The sequence below is a fragment of the Daphnia magna genome, linkage group LG4 (assembly GCF_020631705.1).
Source record: "Daphnia magna isolate NIES linkage group LG4, ASM2063170v1.1, whole genome shotgun sequence".
NCBI lineage: Eukaryota > Metazoa > Arthropoda > Branchiopoda > Diplostraca > Daphniidae > Daphnia > Daphnia magna.
Window position 1 is genome coordinate 5,704,895 of NC_059185.1, and position 21,102 is coordinate 5,725,996.

Sequence of the window (21,102 nt, forward strand, 5' to 3'; positions counted from 1 at the left end):
CTCGGAAAACAATCCTGACCTTGCTATTTTATCACTCAGGTACTCCATATGTTTGTTGAATACTCGCCATGATTTCTAATTTCTTATCTTTATTGTTTTAAAGCTTTACGAAAGGACAGAAACCAAGTTGACCAGTAATCATAGATGATACCATAAGCGTGATCTAGTTCAAGACTGGCGCGCGACCTACCTGGTATGCCTTGTAAAAGCCACCTGTGGTTCCCCAATTGTGCCCTTCCCACAACTGACAGAATACTGAAGTACTGCACTGAATGACGAATGGGTGCTGTTTGTGGCAGGACATTGACAGTGTACTTTTTAAAATCTGGGTTCAATAAACATTGAAATTTACTTAAACACGTTAACATTAATACTTATCAACATTTAATTTTTGGTGGAGAGAGGTTTCTGGCTACAGCTCTCCTTTGATGGCCCGCAATTTCTTCGCGTAGGAGACGACGGGATTCGTCATGTTGTCCAACCCTATTAGCACGTAGTGCTGAAAGCCGTTGTTCAAGTATTTTCTGAGGGTGATGATGAATGCGCCGCAACGGAGGAATTCGGAGATACTTTTTTCGATGTCATTTATGGCGTACCTGGCGTGGAGAAGTATCGGCGAACATTAGGCCAGATGGTGAAGCCATCGAGCGGAAATGAGTTTCCGGAGTCAGCGGGCGAATTGGTGGTGTTTCCGGAGTAACCGGGGGAGGTATTTCTAGGGCCTCTGGGCGAAACGGGGACACCACCGGGGTTTCCGGGCGAGGAGGAAATAGTGGGGTATCTGGGCGAGTTGGAGGTGTCACCGGACGCGCTAGAGGAGAACCCGGAGTTGGGGAGCCTGGTGGGGGAGTTTCATTCCGCGCAGGCAGATTTTCTAAAATTTCCCGGCGGTTATGCCGTGCTGCTGCCCTATCCCACCGCTCGATTGCTCTGCGTTGACGGGCAGTGAGGCGGACTCCTGCATGGAATCGTTGTCGACCGTGACCGTAAGGAATATGTGGAATATCCTCATTGGAGACATCACCTTGTATATCTTCGGTTGCTTCCTCTTCGTGGAGCTCGTCTTCCGCGGCTTCGTCGTCAGCAGTAACTAAATTAAGTTCAAAGCAGTTATTTAATTATATCAACTCAGGGATAGATATTTGATCATCATACTGGAACATTAAATGTTTTCCTAGTCCGCTCGAGAAATTCGCGGATAGTTAAATAACCGTCTTCAAGGAGGGACGAATTTCTTACGATTTTCCGATTTCTTTTCCTCTGGGCTGGTGTTGACCCACGCCCAATCGGGTCACCGTTCTCAGCCGTTAAGAAATCACGGGACTTAGACTCTTCGGCTTCTTTTACTTCATCTAATAAACACAATTAAGGGGAAATGTTTTAAATAAAAGAAAAACAAAAGAAATTGCTTACCAAGAAAATCCCAGACATTTAGATGGGATTGGACACAGCGTTTGTTGAACCATCTGTGCCATGACTCAATGAAATTATTTGTCCTACTTTCTTTTCCATGGCAGCTAAATCGTTCTGGAGTGACAGAGCCAAGCCAATATCCAGTCCAATATGTGTATAAAGAATTCATGGCCTGATTAGTCTCCCGAGATTCGAGAGCCAAATGACCTTCAGAAGGTAAGTATGATATATTATTGCAATGTAACCAACAGCCTCTTGATTCCACATCCATGACATCGGAAACTGCCCCCATCAAGGCAAGTTCGAAATCGATGATGATGTCGTAGATTGCGATTGGCTTTTCAGGGAAGCGATCTTCATGAATCCGGATAATAAATCGAAGGACGGAAGTGTAAAGATCACGGGTCTTTCTCGTCATCAAAACGAATGCTACTGGAAATGCCTAAAATACGTTTATTAAATTACTTTTCTAATTGACCCAAAAACTCTATAGCTACCTTATTATAAGCTATTATTGAATTGTCAGTAGTTGATAAAACAACGCTGGCACCGTATGAAAAGTGCCATCAAGGTGCATGGAAGTCGCTTCTCAAGTTGACCAAGAAGCAGAAGGGAAACGAAAATCAAGCCAACCCCCGGAACGTCGTCGTCTTCATCAGAACGGACAGTCCCATTGAAGAAAAGGTCGCCAAGGATGGTTTCTCTAAACAAAAAAAAATTATTGGTTTTGTTCATAAATGATATGTTAAATATTTTTACTTGAAAACAGGGTGAAATTCTATGGACTCCATCATATCGTCGATCGATAGAGTTTAGGGTGGCAGGTTGCTTCTCTTCTGCCGCTGAATCCATCGCTCTAGCGCTGGATGTAAAGCAATTCTGGCTTCGCAATGCACAGAGCGAGCCACCTCGAGAATCCTCTTTGGTGCTTGCCGTCCCATTCGAGGAGCCCGTGCTAAATTTAAACACTCATTCACTGCAGCTGCCTGATGTTGTTTTCCAAACTGGGCATCATGATTATGTGCACCAGTTTGGGTAAAAACTCCATCTCGCATTGTCATTCTGCAGTGGCAGCCAATCTTCCAGTTAATACACTCTAGGCGTAGTGTATCTCCTCTAAAGGGTAAATTATTGTTACTCACTTAAATAACCTTCCATTTAACTATGAACTAACCTCATTTCTTTTTTGTAAAAAATAAAACCTGATTCCGTGTTGTATCTAAAGGAATTCTTCCGTGTACCAGGAACTAAAGTCACTCGTATATCTTGGCGTACTTCTTCGACCGCTTTCGCCATCGTCACTAAAAACACAAACCAGCACTAAACAATTGTTCAAAGATAACCTCACAGCACTAAAACCAGAAGTGAACTGACTTGGGCAGGTATGAAGGCTACATCTTCCACAGTCTGTGATGTCTCGAGGGATCCTCATCTAACCCCAGGTCTTGTTAGTTGTTAAAAGTTTCAAAGGTTATGTTGATTCCGATTCGGTATACGTTTGTTCTAGTTTTATGATTTGTTTCCATCCGTAATGAACCAAAAACTATATTGTTTTGTAATCGTTTTATTTTTTAAATATCTTTTATGCCAGTGAAGCAGTGATCAAATAAACTAGAGAACCAAAAAAACCTACCGTTAAACTTCATTTATTTCACAAGAAACTTCCAATACATAAATTGATAATTTACAAATAGTGATCATATTATGAAGGTCGGAGAAATTCCTCAACCACCACAGTCTTCGGTATAGCTGCATCCTAACCTTTTAAATAAGATTAACTCATAATAAGAAAAACTCCATGAATCCAAACTGAGTGTTAATAAGATATTTGGGAGACGAAAAAAGTGCTAAAATGTTTGCCCACGGTAACTCGAAAAATCCCAACAAGAAATTTACTCGAACAAAGGATTCGGAGCTGCAAAAATTAAAGATGGAAAAGGACAAATATCCGGTGAAAGTGTATAGTGAAAAGTTGGTGGAGCCATTGGTGAACGACGTTAAAGATGAAAGACAAAAAGTAGATGTAGTTCGGGACATGCGTTTAGGTGATGATGAAATTTATCATCTAATTGCGCTAAAACAAGAAACTGATTTTATCCATGACATTGTTCTCTCTCTTATCAAATCGTCACTTGCTTCAGTAAAGGTAAGATTTTTACACGATTGTTTTTTATGTTACAATGCATCTGTATTTACTATGAACAACTATTTTAGAAACTCTTGGGAACTTCCAAAAACTCATTGATCGCGATAATTTGCCATCAATATGCCTGTCGTACGACACAACATTTGAAATGGAAGATTTTTATGTGTCTATATTAACTTACGACACACGGAATTTGAGGAAACCACCGTGATTCCTCTCAGGTTCTTGATCCACATGGAGAGGATTGAATATGTTCATAGTTTTTTCTTTTCGCGGGTTGCTGAACTCATTCCTGAAATAGCAAGCTCTAAGAAAATTGTCATCGTCAACGATGATGAAAAAGCCATTACGAATGCTGTTTCCAAGACATGGCCTGATATTCCTCTTTTTCGTTGTTGGATACATGCGTGGCAAAATATGAAACTCCAATTAAGGAAATTTAATATTCGAGATAAAGTTGGGGTTTCAAACTACAAGACTGATTTTATAAGTCTTTTACTTCCGAAATCAGAAAAATCGTACAAGTCCGTTCTCGCTAGATTTTATTTGAATAAATGGGACAAGATAAGTTTTGAAATGCATACTTTTCATGAAATCAAAGCAAAAATTAAGATATTATTTATTTTCCAGAATTTTTCCACCTACTATGACAAAAAGATTGATACTAATATTAACAAGATGGGATCATGGATTCTGCTAAAGTTTGGCATCAAACTGTTAACGAACAATCAATCGGAATCATTGCATGCCACAATGAAGCGGCTAATAAATTGGAAGAGACTGTCCATAGATCATATGGCAAATTCGTTGAGAATGACTGATGGTTTTTTCTAATGAAAATTCGATGAGGGAAGCTAGGTTACCACATAACACAATGCAGTCCGTCGGATGTCCGACAGCTGTCGAGGTCGGATGTTGAGTACATCTTTTTTATATCCGCCGGACAGCCCGACATCCGATTTGGATGTTCTATGGATGTATTTTTTTTTTGGTTTTAACCGTCCTCAACAGCGCCGTGGGACATTCTAAGGATATCCGAACGGGTTTTCATTTGGCTATAAATATGACATATATTGGACTTCAAATCTTGAAAAAACATTAGTCTAAATCTGGATTCGAACTCGGGTCTCCCGCACCATAATCAAATATTTTTCCACTGTGCCAATCGACAGATATGATAACTATCATTTTCGAACAAACCAATCGAATTGTTGTAAAACACTAGAGTTTTTTTCGATAACAAATCACCAACAGGATTTTTAAGAAGTCAAGATGATGTCGAACTTAGGTTAAACCAGAAGTGTATAAATTGCAATTAAACAATTTATGATACAAATTTTTTAAATTTGAAACTTCAGCATGATTTATTAAGTTTAAAGTAGTTTTTTATTATTTGAAATTAAAATCCTATCATAAGTAGGGGAGACCGGGGCTATTTGGGACAGGGGTTAGGTGGGACATCGCCGTTTTTGGCATGTTCCCATTTTTTGAAAATATTAATTTTTTAGCCAAACATGTGAAATGTTGTTACACACGTTGACAAAAAAATTATTAAAATCTTATAGTTTGTTTAGGAGATGGAGGGAAAAATCGGGTTTATTCCATTTTGAGTGAAATCCCTCCCATTAAAAAAAAACAAAAAAAGGGTACTTTCTAAATACGTTATAAAAAAACCAAAACAAACATTGAAAAGGAAATTCATTCTCCTTTTTTTTGTGTTTAGATTTTTTTGTGTAGCTGTTATCGTTTAGGTGTAATAAGTAAAATGAGTCAAGTGGTTTTTGCGGGGCAATTTGGGACATCGAGACTGGGGTTGTTTGGGACGAAGTCCATTTAAATTACATTAAATTTAAATTACAATTAGCTATTTATAACATGTAACTATCGATTAAAAAATAATCCCTCCCTTTTTGCAGCTAAAGCCAACCCCCATAACAATAAAGGAAAATTTTGAAGAAAAAAAAGTTTAAAACTAATTTTTTAATTGTAACAATTCATTTTCGATAAATGTTACACATTACCCGACGCAAATATAATTCGTAATTGAATGGCTATAATAACTTTAAATAAATCTAATTATTTTAGGATAAAAAAGAATTTTATGGAGCTGTCCCAGGTAACCCCGTAATGTTTTAGTGTTCAACAAAAAAAGGTCTTTCATTAAATAATTTGCTAGAGAATTGTGTATTGGACAAAACCATATTTTAAACATATCTTTAAATAGAGGACATGATAAGGTTTAACATGAATACAACAAGTTTAATGATAATTTATTTTTTTATTCAGTAAAAATTCTTAAAGTTAGTTTTTATTTTTCTGTCCCATATAGCCCCGGTCTCCCCTATACTTGCTTCGAATATTATTAAATGCCGAATAATATATATTTCTGTAAGTTAATTTCCAATGGCTTGGTTCCCGTAAGCTAAACGGCAAGCCTGTGGAAACAAACTCACGAGAGTCACGACTTACACATATTTTATTCATTTTTTTTAAATAAATTTAAAAATAAACCACCCGGAAAATGGATAACTACTCCTTTATTTTTTTATTTTTCGTATTGAATGCTGGACTTAAAATAAAAATACGTTCAAGGGAAAATTTTGAACACGGTTAAGTTCTCCCCTTTTGGAAACAAATAAATTTTGAAAATTAATAATGAAACTTAGCGATCGGCATCAATTAGCTCTAATCGAGTTAACCGCCCCGCACCGATAAAGTGCATTCGTGGCTGAATTGAGGTGCCACTTTTTCAACCGGGGCGGTGAGGGGTAAAATTTGAGGTCAACCCGTTACCCCGACGCAATTTTTTTAAAATCCCGTTCTTTCGGTTTCAGAGTAAAAATCGGGGCAGGCGGGTAGAACGTGCTAGTATCGGGGTTGTTATCGGATCGATCGGGTGAAACAGTCAATCGATTATGTTTTTTGCATCGATGAATCGATTGATTGCAATCGGGGTAGCTTCCCTGTTTAAGTACCTCGATTAAACCCCAATTGAATTCGGGGAGAAGAATTTTCCACCCTGAGCCACGCCTCGATGGCCCGAAATGAGAAACCCGTTTGGCAAAAAAGCGTCCCGATCTGCTCGAGGCCGATCCTTAAATGAAACAATTGAAAATCTTCTTGGCTGTTGGAAGGAGGCCTGTAGAATATAATTTTCGCATATCCATTGCACTTCCAAGGTGACTAGCCGATGGACATCCCTGGAACTACCCATTGAGTACATGGATGTTCGGCCATGATTCGGACATCCGACGGCAGAAATGTGCTATATGGGTTGTCGGGATTACACATTATTGCCCCAGATTCAAGGAAAATCTGCTGGAAGAGCTAAAATTGGTGAACTACCAGAATTATAGTCTTCAGAAGATTTGTTCAAAAAGATAAAATCTTCACGATCATCAAAACACGTAATAAAAATGAGCAATGTAAAGATAAATTGTATAAAAATATTATTGTATTTCAGGAAGAAGACACAGTCAATTCGTCAGAGAAACCGAAATCCGTGGTTTATCATACTCCTGGCGATAGTGTCAGACAACGAGCTATGGAAATCATAAGGGAAAATCGAATCCAGCTTGTACCATCACTCAAACATTGGTCAGTTGTGGGTTCATGCGGCGATATTTACGTCGTTAATTTGTTCAAAGCTGGTGTGCGGAACATGACATGCACCTGTGTAGCTTCTGCTCTTTGCTCACAAATTTTAGCTGCGATGTAAAGCATCGACTGGGAAATGGCAACGAAGAAAAAGGAAAACATTACGGTGACGCAACGAAAGTCCAGAACGCGCGAACGGTATCGCAGGAGTGGATTCAAAAAACCTTCGCGACTGGAAAAACAACTTGGAAATCCTGTATTAAAGGTCTCAAATCAGCAAAAAGAACCGACCCAGTCATTCATACGCCGGAAGAGCCTGATTCCTCGGAAATAGAGGAAAACTTATTGCCAAACAAACGGAAACTAAGAGAAGGTTCGATGTCACCCATTCCTCAAGCAGTAAACAAATTAAAACAGCAAACACGCTCCCGCTCATCATCACTGTCCAATACCGGATTTTCCGACAAACGTTCGCGATGTCTTGAGGATACAGAATCCTTCGGAAATGTTTCAAGCTCACCATTTCCCTCACGCAGTAGGTCTGTTAAAAAACATTCCCGTTCCCCAACTCCTTCAGATACAATATTCGCTGGCATGCGTTCACGCTCACCATCTGCCTCAGTTAATGGATCCACCAGAAAGATGCCTCTTTCACCATCACCTTTACTTAAAGAATCGACCGGAAAAAGTCCACATCCACCTTCGCCTTCACTTACAGCGTCCGACGGCAAACGATACCGCTCACCGTCGCCTTCACTTACAGCGTCCGACGGTAAACGATCCCGCTCACCGTCGCCTTCACTTACAGCGTCCGACGGCAGACGATCCCGCTCACCGTCGCCTTTACTTAATACTAATATGGATGATGAGGTAACCTTGGTCACAAAGCTATCACTTTTTTTATTTTCTTCCATATTTTTTTTCTATTTATAGCCCGAAAATGCGAGCAACGTTGAACTGGAAGTCGCGATAGCTGAATCATTGTTCATGCAACCAGTTATCGTCAACCAAAGAAATGCAGAAATATTTGAAAGAGAAGAAATCCTCGAAATTGGAAAGCCAGAAAGCTGGCTGCCAATAAAAGTTATAAACGCGGCGATGGAACTCATTAGACAAAAATTAGCTGAAGCTGGTGGTCTGCATTATTGCCAAGGGGGGGCAATGCTACAGTACAATCCAGCCAACTCCCATAAGTGGATACAAATACTCCACAATAATAGGGACCACTGGATAAGAAGGTAATGAAGCCACCAGCACCACTGGATTGTAGCATGTAAAGGTTTTGATTTGGCTGGATCAAATCTTGGGTTGCTGTATGAAAGCAACTGCAGCGGACATCAACCTGACCAGCATTTCATTTACTGCATAGCCCAGATTGAGAGAACTAAAAACAAAATTCTCAAAATCGGGCTAATGGATTGCGAAAGCCAAAAAGAAAGGGGAAGCTAAGGATTATATGCCATCGCATTTGCGACAGCTCTGGCATTTTCATTTAATCGATCTGAATTGAGGTTTGATGGGTCACAAATGCGCTCCAATCTAATGAAATGCATTTCCGACGGCGCAATCATTCCCTTTCCGACCAAAGGACTCCGAACGCGTTCAAATTGGAGACCAAAGAAAAAAATCTCCATTTCCCTCTTCTGTGTGTGTCGGATGGCCGACTTTGGAGTTCATGAACTCCTTCCTAAAAAATTTCACGTTATGGTACAGTGCAACATTTTCAAAGAATATTTCCATCAGGAATGCGAGAACATACCCGAATCTGCCATCAAGTGCAAAAAAGTGCCCTGGTATTGCTCATCTTGCATTTAAACGTTTAATTAATTTTTTTTATTTCTTTTCTCAAATAAAGAATAATAAAACCTTTTTGCTTTGACACCAGTTGTTTGTTATGCGTAATACGTATCAACTTGGTATTGCACGATTCAAAAAATAAACTTGGAAATTCTGTAAAATGTATGTGTATTCTTAAATATTTAAAAATCTATAATATTTAAATTTTCGTGTGTAATTTGGGAAAGTTTATATTAGCATATTAGCACATATTAGGTGGTAGGCCAATAAGTGCACTTGTTAGGCACCAAAATCCATACCTAAATACTGGAAACGCCATGAAGTGAAGTCCATAGTTTTGGATCGAAGTCCATATTTTAGTAGTCCATTTTGGACTGTCCAAGTCTTAGTAACACCCCGAATTTCCAATAACGACAGATGCCATCGTAACAGAAAAATAAGATTCCTAGTTTCAAGGCAAATGAATGGAAGAATGCAATCAGGCGGTAAGTTTCTCCTTGATACATATTGGATACTTTTAGCATTACTCCATGTCTGCAGCAGAGTGAAACGATTCCTGTCTCATCAAGTCCTTTGTAGTACGTAGAGTCAGTCTTGCCAGCTTTAAAAGTTGACGATCCACAAGTTCCATGACCTTTAAGCTAAGGAAGCAAAAAATAATACGTTGTACTAGAAAATGCTTTTATAATAAACCATATTTGATAACACAAATACTTACTATAGGAATCTCAGAATTTACATCTGCAATAAATTCGTTGACTTCTTCATCTCTGGCAATAGCAATGCCTTCAAATAAAGGAATGCTACCGTGGCTATAGTTAAGTAAATTAAAAATGGTAATTAGATGATGAGGATTAATTATACACCTTTATACAACTTACTCGTTTGCTGATTCAAGCCTGTAGCATTTCATATTTGCATCACAATGGCATGCCAAAGGATCTGTGCCACAAGCTTTGCATTCCATGTTGTTGACACGCTTAATATCAGCTTCAATATGATAGTTACTGAATTTGAATTCTATGGAAGCCATTTCAAAATGCATTGGGCTGATTGTTGAACACAACATAAAACATATTAATAAATTAATGAAGAAGCCTATTAGAAATTAAACGAGGAACATATCGAGCTAATAGACTTACCCTGTTATGTTTTTCAGACAGATCTCTCAGAGTTTCAAGAAATTTTCTTTGGGAGATTCCTTGTATTTTATGTTGCAAATGATACCAATATAGAAGTAGATTGCCACAGAACAAGTAACTACTTTCATCATCTGCAGTTCCCAGCCAAAATCCTGAAACGATGTAATCTGCAGTTCTACTTTCAATTTTTGGTACCACAAGTGGAACACTCAAATGCGGTGGATTTCACATCGAATCACCCTGGGAATTACAAAGACTACAGTAGTCATCATTCACTTTAAACGCTTGCGAATTGGCTTGGAAAATAAAACAACAACAAAATTTTTTTCAACTCCCCCAAAGAGATGTTATTCCTGAGGACCTACAGGAAAGCATTATTTCCGTGAACGAAAGATGGCGTTTCTGGTTCGTGTATTTAGCGATTAAAGGTAAATGAAGTAGCTACATTTTAATATTAAATTAAGTGTATTTAATTCTAGAAAACAGCTAAAGTTTTAAATCAAGTTGAAACGTTTGAAGGGTAAGTCAGTCTGTAAGACGTCTAGGGAAGAAATTACATAGAAAAGAGGGGCGTATAAAAATTAATGTTACGTAAGAATAAAGGGTAGGGAAACATAAGGAAAATAATAAAGAATAAATTGTTTTGGTTCTTTACATAGCTATCCGGTTCCAAAAGATTGGGTCTCGCAATCATTCAAGTTCACATTTGGAACGGAATAGAAAGTGAGTCAAAACAAAACAAAGAAAACAACATTAATTAATTCAACAGAACAGCTGCTTCTCGATGCACTTGTCTTAGCGCGTCCCGATGGAATTTGTTCCGTGGAGGCTCTCCTTGTAGAAAAGGAGTTGATGGGGCGATAAATTCAGGGGCGGGTTGTTGATTAGAGGCGGGTACGTTTACAATAGTAATGGGCGGGGATGGATTTGAGGGGTTTAATAACGTGGGTTGGCCTACTTCTATATCATTATCAGATGTTTTGGTGAAGCAAGTGAAAGGGTTGCAAGTATTTAGAAAAGAACAACAAGTTATGTATCTTGCAAAAAGGGAACCTACTCCACAAAAATGAAAGAAAATTAACCCGATAAATCCCATCCCTAGAAGACTACAAATGCTACTTGACCAACTAAGAATCTTAGACGACAGGGAAACGTTCTTTTCTTTTTGGAGTGAGGAAAGAAGAGTGCTAATGTGAAAAGAATTTCCAAGGTCGATGCTATGTTCTTCTTTAGCATCAGCAATTATCTCGGCGATGGAAGCTGCAGTGCTCATCGGGTGGGGGGTTAGCGCGGGGTGTAAACTTAGTGCGAGTAGCTTATCAATTTCATACAGCAAAGTGTCGATCAAACTACAGTGGGTACCGAAAGTATCCGTACGGCTGAGAGGATCAGTAGGGAAAACGCGTTTTTCAAAACGCTCCCATAAATAGAATTCTCGGTGGAATTCAATAAAAAAATTTTCTAAGGTTAATATTAGGGTGGGGTTTCATGTGATTTTTTTTTAGAATTTTTCAACAACGCGATATGTGGTTTGTATCGCGTTCCAAAAGTATCCGTACGGCCGAGAGGCCTAGTAGGGAATGGGCTTACTTTGGAAGCCTGTTATTCGGTAACTACCTAATATTATAGGGTGGGAAAGTTCTTAAAAAAAAGAGCTGCATTAGCTCTATATGTGATTATCAGAACATATTTTTTTGAGTTTCATTTATAGTAATGAAATTCAATATGAAAACACGGATTATAATTTTTCCGTTTTTTCTCCCTCGATTCCCCTTCACCAGTGTTGCCATATCCCAAAATCATTACCCTTTCTCTTTTTTTCTTCCGCATTCATGGGGGGACGGCAATCTTTTTTCCGTCGGAAGAAAAAAAGAGAAAGGGTAATGATTTTGGGATATGGCAACACTGGTGAAGGGAAATCGAGGGAGAAAAAACGGAAAAATTATAATCCGTGTTTTCATATTGAATTTCATTACTATAAATGAAACTCAAAAAATATGTTCTGATAATCACATATAGAGCTAATGCAGCTCTTTTTTTTAAGAACTTTCCCACCCTATAATATTAGGTAGTTACCGAATAACAGGCTTCCAAAGTAAGCCCATTCCCTACTAGGCCTCTCGGCCGTACGGATACTTTTGGAACGCGATACAAACCACATATCGCGTTGTTGAAAAATTCTAAAAAAAAATCACATGAAACCCCACCCTAATATTAACCTTAGAAAATTTTTTTATTGAATTCCACCGAGAATTCTATTTATGGGAGCGTTTTGAAAAACGCGTTTTCCCTACTGATCCTCTCAGCCGTACGGATACTTTCGGTACCCACTGTATCTCCTTGGATTATTACACCGGGGACGACTGGATGCCAAGAACTGTTTTTGTAGAAATGTGCTCGGCCGTTAAAGTTGACGAAATTTTTTTGCCAGTAACAGGGGGTGTAAGGCGTCAGTTCCCATCCTTCAGTGTCTAAAGTGTAGTCGCCGAGTTTGGGTTGAGGACCACAGCTTGTGATTTCAGTGGTGATCTTTGAATTTTTCGGGGAGCATTGATAGACGCTGATCGATTCACCAGTGGCTATCAATTTGCTACATGTGGGTAAATTAAGGTAACTGGCAACAAGCCATCCACTGTGTTGTGCGGTGGCGATAGCAGTTTTGTGTGCCAGTACCCGATTTTCACATTGTAGAGCTCGAATTTCTGGAGCCACTTCATTTATTCCATCGGTAGTTCGGTCTCGTGCGTATTGAGAATGTGCCACTCCGCTGATTTCAGCCCGGATAATGTCAGCAATATTTTCGATGTCTTCTTCCAGTGGTTTACTCGGATGAGCATTGGTATCAGTTAAAGAATGTAAACGTAAAATAACTTTGTCCATTCCGATTACTTGTTTGTAACTTTTTTCTGATGAATTACAATATTTCTTGTTAGTTGTATTATAACCAAAGTCAAATTGTTGTTGTTCGACGCCACGAATTCTTTCTATTTCACTGTTGTAAGTCAGGTAACGTTGAGCGATACCTGTTTCCACAAGCCTTAGTTTGCACTGTTGAACTTCTCTTAACGATGCTTTCCAGACAATGGTCACTAGGTTGTGAGACACGGATCCGTTGATCCCTCCCGGTATATCGCCAATGGGTGAACTTATCGTACAGTTAGCGCACTCAGTTTCTAAAGTAACTTCTTCTAATCGACAGTTGATCAGCTGATCAGCTGTGACTTGAAGCCAGCTACCCTGCACATTTGGAATACGTTCGAACGACCACTTATTGTTACCTAAGTAGTCCATGTTTTTGCCATGGCACAATCGGGAATCACGCATTTTTTCACATTCATGTGCATTGACGTCTATTGGCACTCTTGATTGACTTGGAGTTTGCCAACACCAGAAGTCAGTATAGATGTGTTTCTTTTCCAGCCACATGGTACACGAATGGCCAAGATTAGAATAGACATCATAATATACTGGAATAGCGGGAAGGGGGCTTATTTGATAATCACAGTCATCGCTAGTGAATTTTAGGAACCCTTTTGGCTGAGAAGCCGTACAATTACAAATAGTGATGTTAAGAGCATGGAGGCGACTGAAAAACGGTATGATGAGGAGAGGTAGAAGACATCATCTATGAGAAAAGTAATTTCAAAATCAATTTCAGGGATCCATTCTATGAATTATAAAGATTATTAATACAAAGTTTTTTTTTTTCTTTTCTTTTTACCTAGAAAATCTAAGCCCAATACTTCAAAAGGTCTTGTAGCGAGGTCTAACGGGTTGAGATAGGCTTTCGTACTGTGCACTCGACGTCCCAGCGCACAAGGTTCACAAGAAGTGCAATATTCCTTAACATCTCGTAACATGGTAGGCCAATAGTATTTGTCCGTTAGACGAAAGAATGTTCGCCTAGTTGCCATATGTCCTGACAATGGGGAATCATGGTATTCTTGTAAAAGTTGCTTTCTCAGAGAAAGTGGAACAACCACTTGACACTGTTCAAAGTTTCTTCTTTTCACTGACGTAGGTTCGTAGTGTTTACATAAAAGACCATTTTAAACAAAGAAATAATCTATTTCATTGACCAAAGAAGAAAACGGGCCATCTTCTTTTTTCAAAGGTTCATTTTGTTCCAAAAACGTAACGATTGCTTTGCACAGAGAGTCTTTCTGCTGTTTTTGACACATTACGTTGTTGTCTGCAGGAATGGCAGATATAAGATTCATCGGTATTCTTGAAAGAAAATCAGCATTCTCGTGTACTTGACCTGGTCGGTACTGAACACTGAACTTCATATTAGATAACAAAATCGCCCATCTACCTAGCCACCCTGTTTCGTCTTTAAAAGTCTGCAACCATTGAAGAGGCCTGTGGTCACTTACAATAACCAAAGATTGATCTTGTAAGTAATATCGGAAACGTTTTATCCCAAACACTACTGCTGCGGCCTCTTTTTGTCTTGTCGAATACTTGATTTCCCCTTTATTGAGATGTCTGCTTGTATAGGCTATGGGTTGGTCTTTTCCTTCTTTCATCTGAGAAAGGACGGCTCCTAAGCCATAGTTACTTGCGTCCGTCTAAATCAGAAATTCTTTTGAAAAATCCGGGTATATCAAGATAGGTTTTGATATTAAACATTGTCGCAAGTACTCAAAAGCTGCAATTTCATCTGTTTTCCAAGTTACACTATCAGTAGATTTTCCTTTAGTCTGTGATAACAAGGGGTGGGCGACGGTAGAGAAATTTTTTACGAATCGTCTGTAGTAACTGGCTAGTCCCAAAAAAGATTGTAATTCTTTTACTGCACCAGGTCTTTTGTAATTCACAAGGGTTTCAATTTTAGCAGGGTCTGGTTTTATTCCTTAGGCCGTGCTTACTTGTCCAAGATAGGAAACGGATTGCGCTAAAAATTCACATTTTGACAATTTCATTTTTAGGTGCGCGTTTTATAAAAGAGAAAAAACAGTCTTCAAATCGGTAAACGGCTGCTGAGTTGATTGGATCTGAAGCTACGCTAATTGAAGCCATTGTTTCAACAGGCTTTCTTGAAGGTCTGGAAATACGAAGGGTTCCTAACTCTGTAAGGCGAGGTAGAAATATGGTTTTATCTGTTCCATTAACAGCCACCACACGGAGCGAACGATTTGGTGTCGTAGAGATGTAGGGTTCCAGGCTAAGCCCGGACGGAATATTACAGCATCTAACAAAATGACAAGTATTGATAGTGTTGAAAGGGTGAGTTTCCTCTTCTCTAGTAGACTAGTGGAATTTGGAGGAATTCTCAAAGATTTGCTAATCACAAAGGGATTTGCTGTTTCCTGGAAGTGATCAATTTCCGGGACTCGGTAGATGGAATGATGTTTTCCGTTATAGATAAACTGATGTTTCCAAAGTGCATCGCGCCCTAGAACGCAATCTTCAACAATTCCATTTACGACGATGAATTTCTGCCTAAGTGCTTCGCGTGGCGTTTCTTCTGCCACAAAATAGTTAACGGTGATTGTGCCTTCCGTGACGAGGCGCCTGTCATTTATGCTGAAAAGATCCACATCTACCTCTTTAGTGAAATTAATTAATTCCTTTCCTTTATTACTTTGCTTATTGAACATGCTTGGGATTTTTACACTTTGTCCACTTAACGCAAGTGGTTGGGTATGTAAAGGGGTTGAGGTAAGATATGAAGGCTGAGAGCTAGTTGTAAAAAGAGGCTGTCCATTATGCTTCGTTTTCTGAGAGGAATTAATGCAACGTTTAGTATTCGTTAGAACGTGTTGCACAATACAATCAGCTGCTTTAGAAGCATCCTCATAATCCATTCCGGATTCCATCAAACGGCTCAATTCTTTAACGTATATTTTGATGGACATGTCTTGGTTTGTTTCTTCTGACGGTTTGTTTTGCATGATTTTGTTTGACTGGTCAACGATCGACGCTGGAGTAAAGGAGACTTTCTGACTTTGCAGTCCTTGATACAGTAAATAGTTACACGGAGTGGACGCTAACTGTGATTGAGGAGTTTGAGTATTCATACTTGACTATGAATGATTAACCGGCGGAAAGTGATCGTTGTGGTACTAGGGGTCGATTTAGGACAATCTAAAGGAATCTGATAACCTGTCGTGTGAATTTCCGCTCTTACAATTTTGATGGGTACGCTGTTTTTAGAAGTTTCCTCCTCATTTTCGAGTGTTACTAAAGATTGGGGCACTAAGTCTGATTCTGAACTACTTTATTGCTCTCCCGAGTGCACTGATTCGTACTCTGAATCGGTACTTTCGTAGTATGACCTTAGACCATAGTGCTTAAAGAGTTCATTTGGTGTCAAAATTGTAGGTTGGGTTAAGAGTAATGCTCTTAAGGCTGTTTCTACTTCTTTGTTTGTTAACTCTATTTTTTTTCACTTCGAAGTAAATACTGTAATTCAAAAATAAGATCGTCAACAGGAATTTCCGTTATTCTCGTATTTCCGTATTGCTGATAAAACCATCCCCGATCTTGGTTCTCTTCATTTATTAGTTCTAGGTTTTGGAAATCGGTAGAGATATCTCAGGTGTTTTCTACCCTATCTGTTGTTTTTTTCAAGGTCCGTAATTGCCCGAGCCTGTTCTAGAAGTTGATTATATGATAGCAATTCTCTTGTCTCCTCGCCTATCAGGGGTTCGACTATGGTTTCGTCTTGTGACGATACTTGCATATTAAGTACTTCGTTCCACTGATCATCATTTCTCAATTCTTTAATTTCATTGGAATCAAGAAGATCAATATCGGATTGATGTGGGCTATTACTATCTAGTTCGACACCTAGATTTTCGTTATTTCTCAAAATTGACGTCAACCCGCATCCTGATCTTAAAGAAGTGAACCTTTCACGTACTGATCGAACAAATCTTTGTATTAGTGGCCCTTTTCTTACAGATATTCTTTCTAAAGTGGTTTCTAAACCGCTATCCTCATTTGTCCTCATCTTTCATAACTAACTAATTTCTAACAAAGCATGTTCTTTTATAACTATGAAAAGTTATAAAAAATTTCAACCAAATAGGAAGCCAACAAACGAAGAGAAGGCAATAAGTAACACTTATTACCATAACATTTTTAAAACAAACAATAAAACAAATAACACACGCTATTCAGCTTAACACGAAAGGCGAGTTCGACTCCGCTGCCACCAAATGTAAGCTATTAATATTTTAACTTACTTTTTCATTGTCGTTTCTTGGAAAGTATATTTGCAGTAGCACAAAAAATTGGGGAACAACTCTCTACGAACTTAATTGTGAAAGGTGTGTCTCTATTTTCTATAGAACAAAAAGTTTTTATACGGGGTTCGTGAAGGTCGAACTACCAGAAAATCATGTTGAAACGTTTGAAGGGTAAAGTAGTCTGTAAGACGAAAGGAAGAAATTACATAGAAAAGAGGGGCGTATAAAAAATTAATGTTACGTAAGAATAAGGGATTGGGAAAAAATTAGGAAAAGAATAAAGAATAAATTGTTTTGGTTCTTTACAATATATCGCCAACACTAGTGGTGGTGGTGGTGACGAAGTGGTGGTCACAATCGTCACATTCGTCCTAACGGTACGACGCGTTGGCTGATATCAAGTTGTTCTTACGCTACGCAGCCATTGTGTTCACTGATTCAGGTGTGCAATAGCTATTTAAACAATAACGCCCCTACTGGCCGGGGGGCTTGACCATTAGGAATACGGATTCCAATATTCCATGTGGAACTTCGGCCATGTTCATTAAGTAGGCCTTGGTTGAACTTGATTAGAAGTAATTTAAATTTTAACAGAGTAATAGAACCCTGGTTGGTTCACGACATGGGAAGAATCGTCTGTCGTTGTGCCTAATTTCGGAAATAGCAGTCAGAGCCTCCAGCGGGTGTGTGATAAGTGCACCAATCAGGAAATACGTTTGAAAACTTCAACAGCCAATCACAATAGTGATAAAGGAAACGAACAGAGCAGACGATACCAGAAAAATTGAAGCTCGAATAGAAACACTGAAATGGCCGTTGAATAATTCAGTTTCTCTCGATAGATGACTCTGATTCTAGTTTCCACCACTTTGCTCCGCCCCAAAACTGTCGAAATTTTAGACATTCAGACCAACGAAACGCGGTATAGGGGGCCGCGGTATATCGTGTACGCGTACCGTGGACCATGTACTGGTATATCGTGGAAAACCATCGTGGAATGGCTTGCTCCGCCCTGAAAGGGGAGGGGCCTAACCAACGTTTTCCACGAAGTACGCCTAGCAGACGACTGTCGTTGGATGGTATATCGTGTACTGGCAGTGTGTACATATATAGTGTAACAGTATGTTGTATTGACGGTTCACAAGACTAAGACTGGGGCCCGATACACGACCACGGGGGACTATATATGGGGGGGAAACACTGACGTCACACGTCCGGTAGCATTGCATACCGGATCACATAACGTGGTCATTGACCACGTGACATCCCCCCCCTCGAGCTGCATTCGTCCCCGAATGCATTACTAAAAAAACAAACAACACAAAAAAAGATATAAACCGAAAGAAAACCGGGAACATTGCTACATGATACAGGCCACATGACACCCCCCAAAAAAAAACATCATCCCCATGCCAGATGCTCAATGGACGACTCCAGCTCGCGCAGCGTCGTCAAGCAAGCCTCTTCATGCGCTGCCATACGGTTGCGATTTCCGTAAGGCAATGCATGGTACTCTACCACCGCGCACGTCGCTTCTTAGCTTCTTCCTCGACGAACTCCTCCACCACTCGTAGGCGTTCCCGAAGGTCGGCCATATTAACGTCTCCTTTTCTCCCTCGGCACCACTGGATGCTGCACACAGCCACACTGGCCATAAATAACGCTGCTCCCACACCCCATAGCTCGAATGGATATGTATGATGTTCCGCCGCTCGTTTCTCCCTCTCCGAGTCGTCTACTGAGTCGTCTACCGACCGCAGTTGAGTAGGTGGGAAAAGTTTCCCCATCCGCAGTCCTAGTAGTCCTAGCAGAAGGAGAAGAGCCCCCACTGCCACCTGCAGCATTTGTCCGTATCGTACCGGTGGCATCCGGACTCGGGTCGATCGACGCACCTGATCGTCCACCCTTTCATTTCGAGCTTCTTGCACCTCCTCGTCCAGGGGTATAGTCTCTCTAGTTTCAGCCTCTCGGTCACGGATGTCCTTTCCCCTGGCCTCTATTGTCTGCCATGCTGCCGTACACATTCCTAGTTGGTCTCCGGGCCACGAAAAATAGTCGCCATATTCCACTAACACTTCTCGGATCTTTTCTCTGTCTGTCGGCATTAATCCTTCTCCAATCCTGCTGTCAAATTTGTGCTCCCGACGCGCTTTCTTCTCTGCCCCTGCTGTCGCGACGGCTACTGGCGTGTCTCCCTCCTTGATTTCGGTCACTGGCTCGATTATTCCTAACACCGTCCCCTCTTCGATCCATTGTTTGTGGTCCGATAAGTGGGTTATCGCCATCTGTCCGATTGTTCCCACCCTGCTAACTAGGACCTTACCCGTCGACACCCTTTTCGTCGTCTGCAATGCTTGGAATGGTTCCACCAGTGCACCTTCGCCAAACCCATTCAAATCTAGTGGTTGAGTTGCGACCACTTTCCTCGATCGGGGTGGGACCCCGCATCCATTCTGGACTACTAGTTTCGGTGCTTCCTCCGTCATCTCTTCCACCGGTGCTCCCATGGCAGTGGCTCCAATGAAGATCTCCGGTAGCGCCCCAATCTTCATCCGCGTTCCAAGTTTTTCCAACATGTCCTTCCCCAGAAGTAAGTCGATGTCGCCGTCCAGAACCAAAGCCTCCCCCTCGACGGTCATCCTCCCATCTGATACTGACAGCATTGTGGCTCCTCCCGGTTGAATCTCCTTGCCGTCAACTGATACTAGACGATTTGCGCGCCATGGTGTCACTGTTATCCCTAGTTCTCTTACTAATTTGGGCGAACACACGGACACTCCCGCCACTGTATCTATCACGGCAGCCACCCGTTTTCCCCAGCACCACACATCCAGTACTACCATCCTCTTGATGTCGATTTTCAGAATTGGCCATGCTAGCACCTCCGGGTCTACATGCTGTGTCCCTACTAGACCAATTACTTGCCTACCCTCTCCAGCGAATCGCACCTGCCGTTCCTGTTGTGGTGCCCCTCCTTCTCGCTGGGAGCTCGGGCAATCGCGACGTATGTGTCCTATCCCTTCACACCCGTAGCATACGACCCGTCCGTCCGGCGTCCGACCCCTCAGGCCTCCCTGACCGTTTGTTCTTGTTGGACACTCTCTCCCGATGTGTCCCTCCGTCTTACATCTGCTGCAGATAGGTTCCCCATCCGAAGTCCATTTCAGTATCGATCGGTTATCCGACCGATACTGTTGACTCTCCGCTCTTTCTCCTTGCTGTGCGGCTGCCCCTGATGCGTTCCTTAATGCAACGGCTCCCATCAGTCCCTCTAGCAATTTTTCTATTCGATCCATTCTCTCTCTTCCCGCCGTTGGTGTTGGTTTTCCGACCACGCCCATCGCCCATTCCTCGTGTCTTGCTCGGGAAGTCATTTCCTGATACCGCTTAATTTCTTGTAGGAATTCGTCACATGAGTTGGGTTTCAAACTCCTGAGTTTCTCTAGTAAACTTGGCTTGAGTCCTCTCCATAGGTGCGCCAATTTCGTAGCTTCGGACATATTCGGGTCCACTCTGCGGCATAAATCCAGGATGTCGTAAAAATACTCGATCGTGGATTCCTCGATTCCTTGTTTGGGTTCTCTTAGTTTCGCTTCATTGAATCGATTCTGATTGACTGGCTTGAATTGCTCCAACAGCTGTGTTTTAACTCCTGGTACAATTGGCGGTCCTGCAACATCCTCCCATTCGACTGCTAGTTGTCCCGCGGCCTCTTTGTATGAGTACCACTTCTGCGCTGCCCCGGACAGCGACAGCTCCACGTGGTCACGAAGTTCTTCATCTCCCCATCGATTATATCTCCCGATTCTTT

At 40.8% G+C, this 21,102-nt stretch overlaps 2 protein-coding genes across 2 annotated transcripts; both read right to left on the reverse strand.

Moving 5' to 3' along the window:
• Positions 1-7,183: 7,183 nt before the first annotated feature.
• Positions 7,184-8,967, reverse strand: LOC123471113. Its single transcript, XM_045172014.1, has 3 exons — positions 8,916-8,967; positions 7,579-8,009; positions 7,184-7,285 (listed from the first exon to the last, which is right to left on the reverse strand). The coding sequence occupies exons 1-3, from the start codon at positions 8,965-8,967 to the stop codon at positions 7,184-7,186; spliced, it is 585 nt and encodes a 194-aa protein (XP_045027949.1).
• Positions 8,968-9,309: 342 nt separating this feature from the next.
• On the reverse strand, positions 9,310-13,524 carry LOC116923347. Its single transcript, XM_045172015.1, has 5 exons — positions 12,431-13,524; positions 11,284-11,447; positions 9,835-9,973; positions 9,672-9,765; positions 9,310-9,594 (listed from the first exon to the last, which is right to left on the reverse strand). Exons 1-5 carry the CDS (start codon positions 13,519-13,521, stop codon positions 9,310-9,312), a joined length of 1,773 nt encoding a protein of 590 aa, XP_045027950.1. The 5' UTR covers positions 13,522-13,524.
• Positions 13,525-21,102: the final 7,578 nt, after the last annotated feature.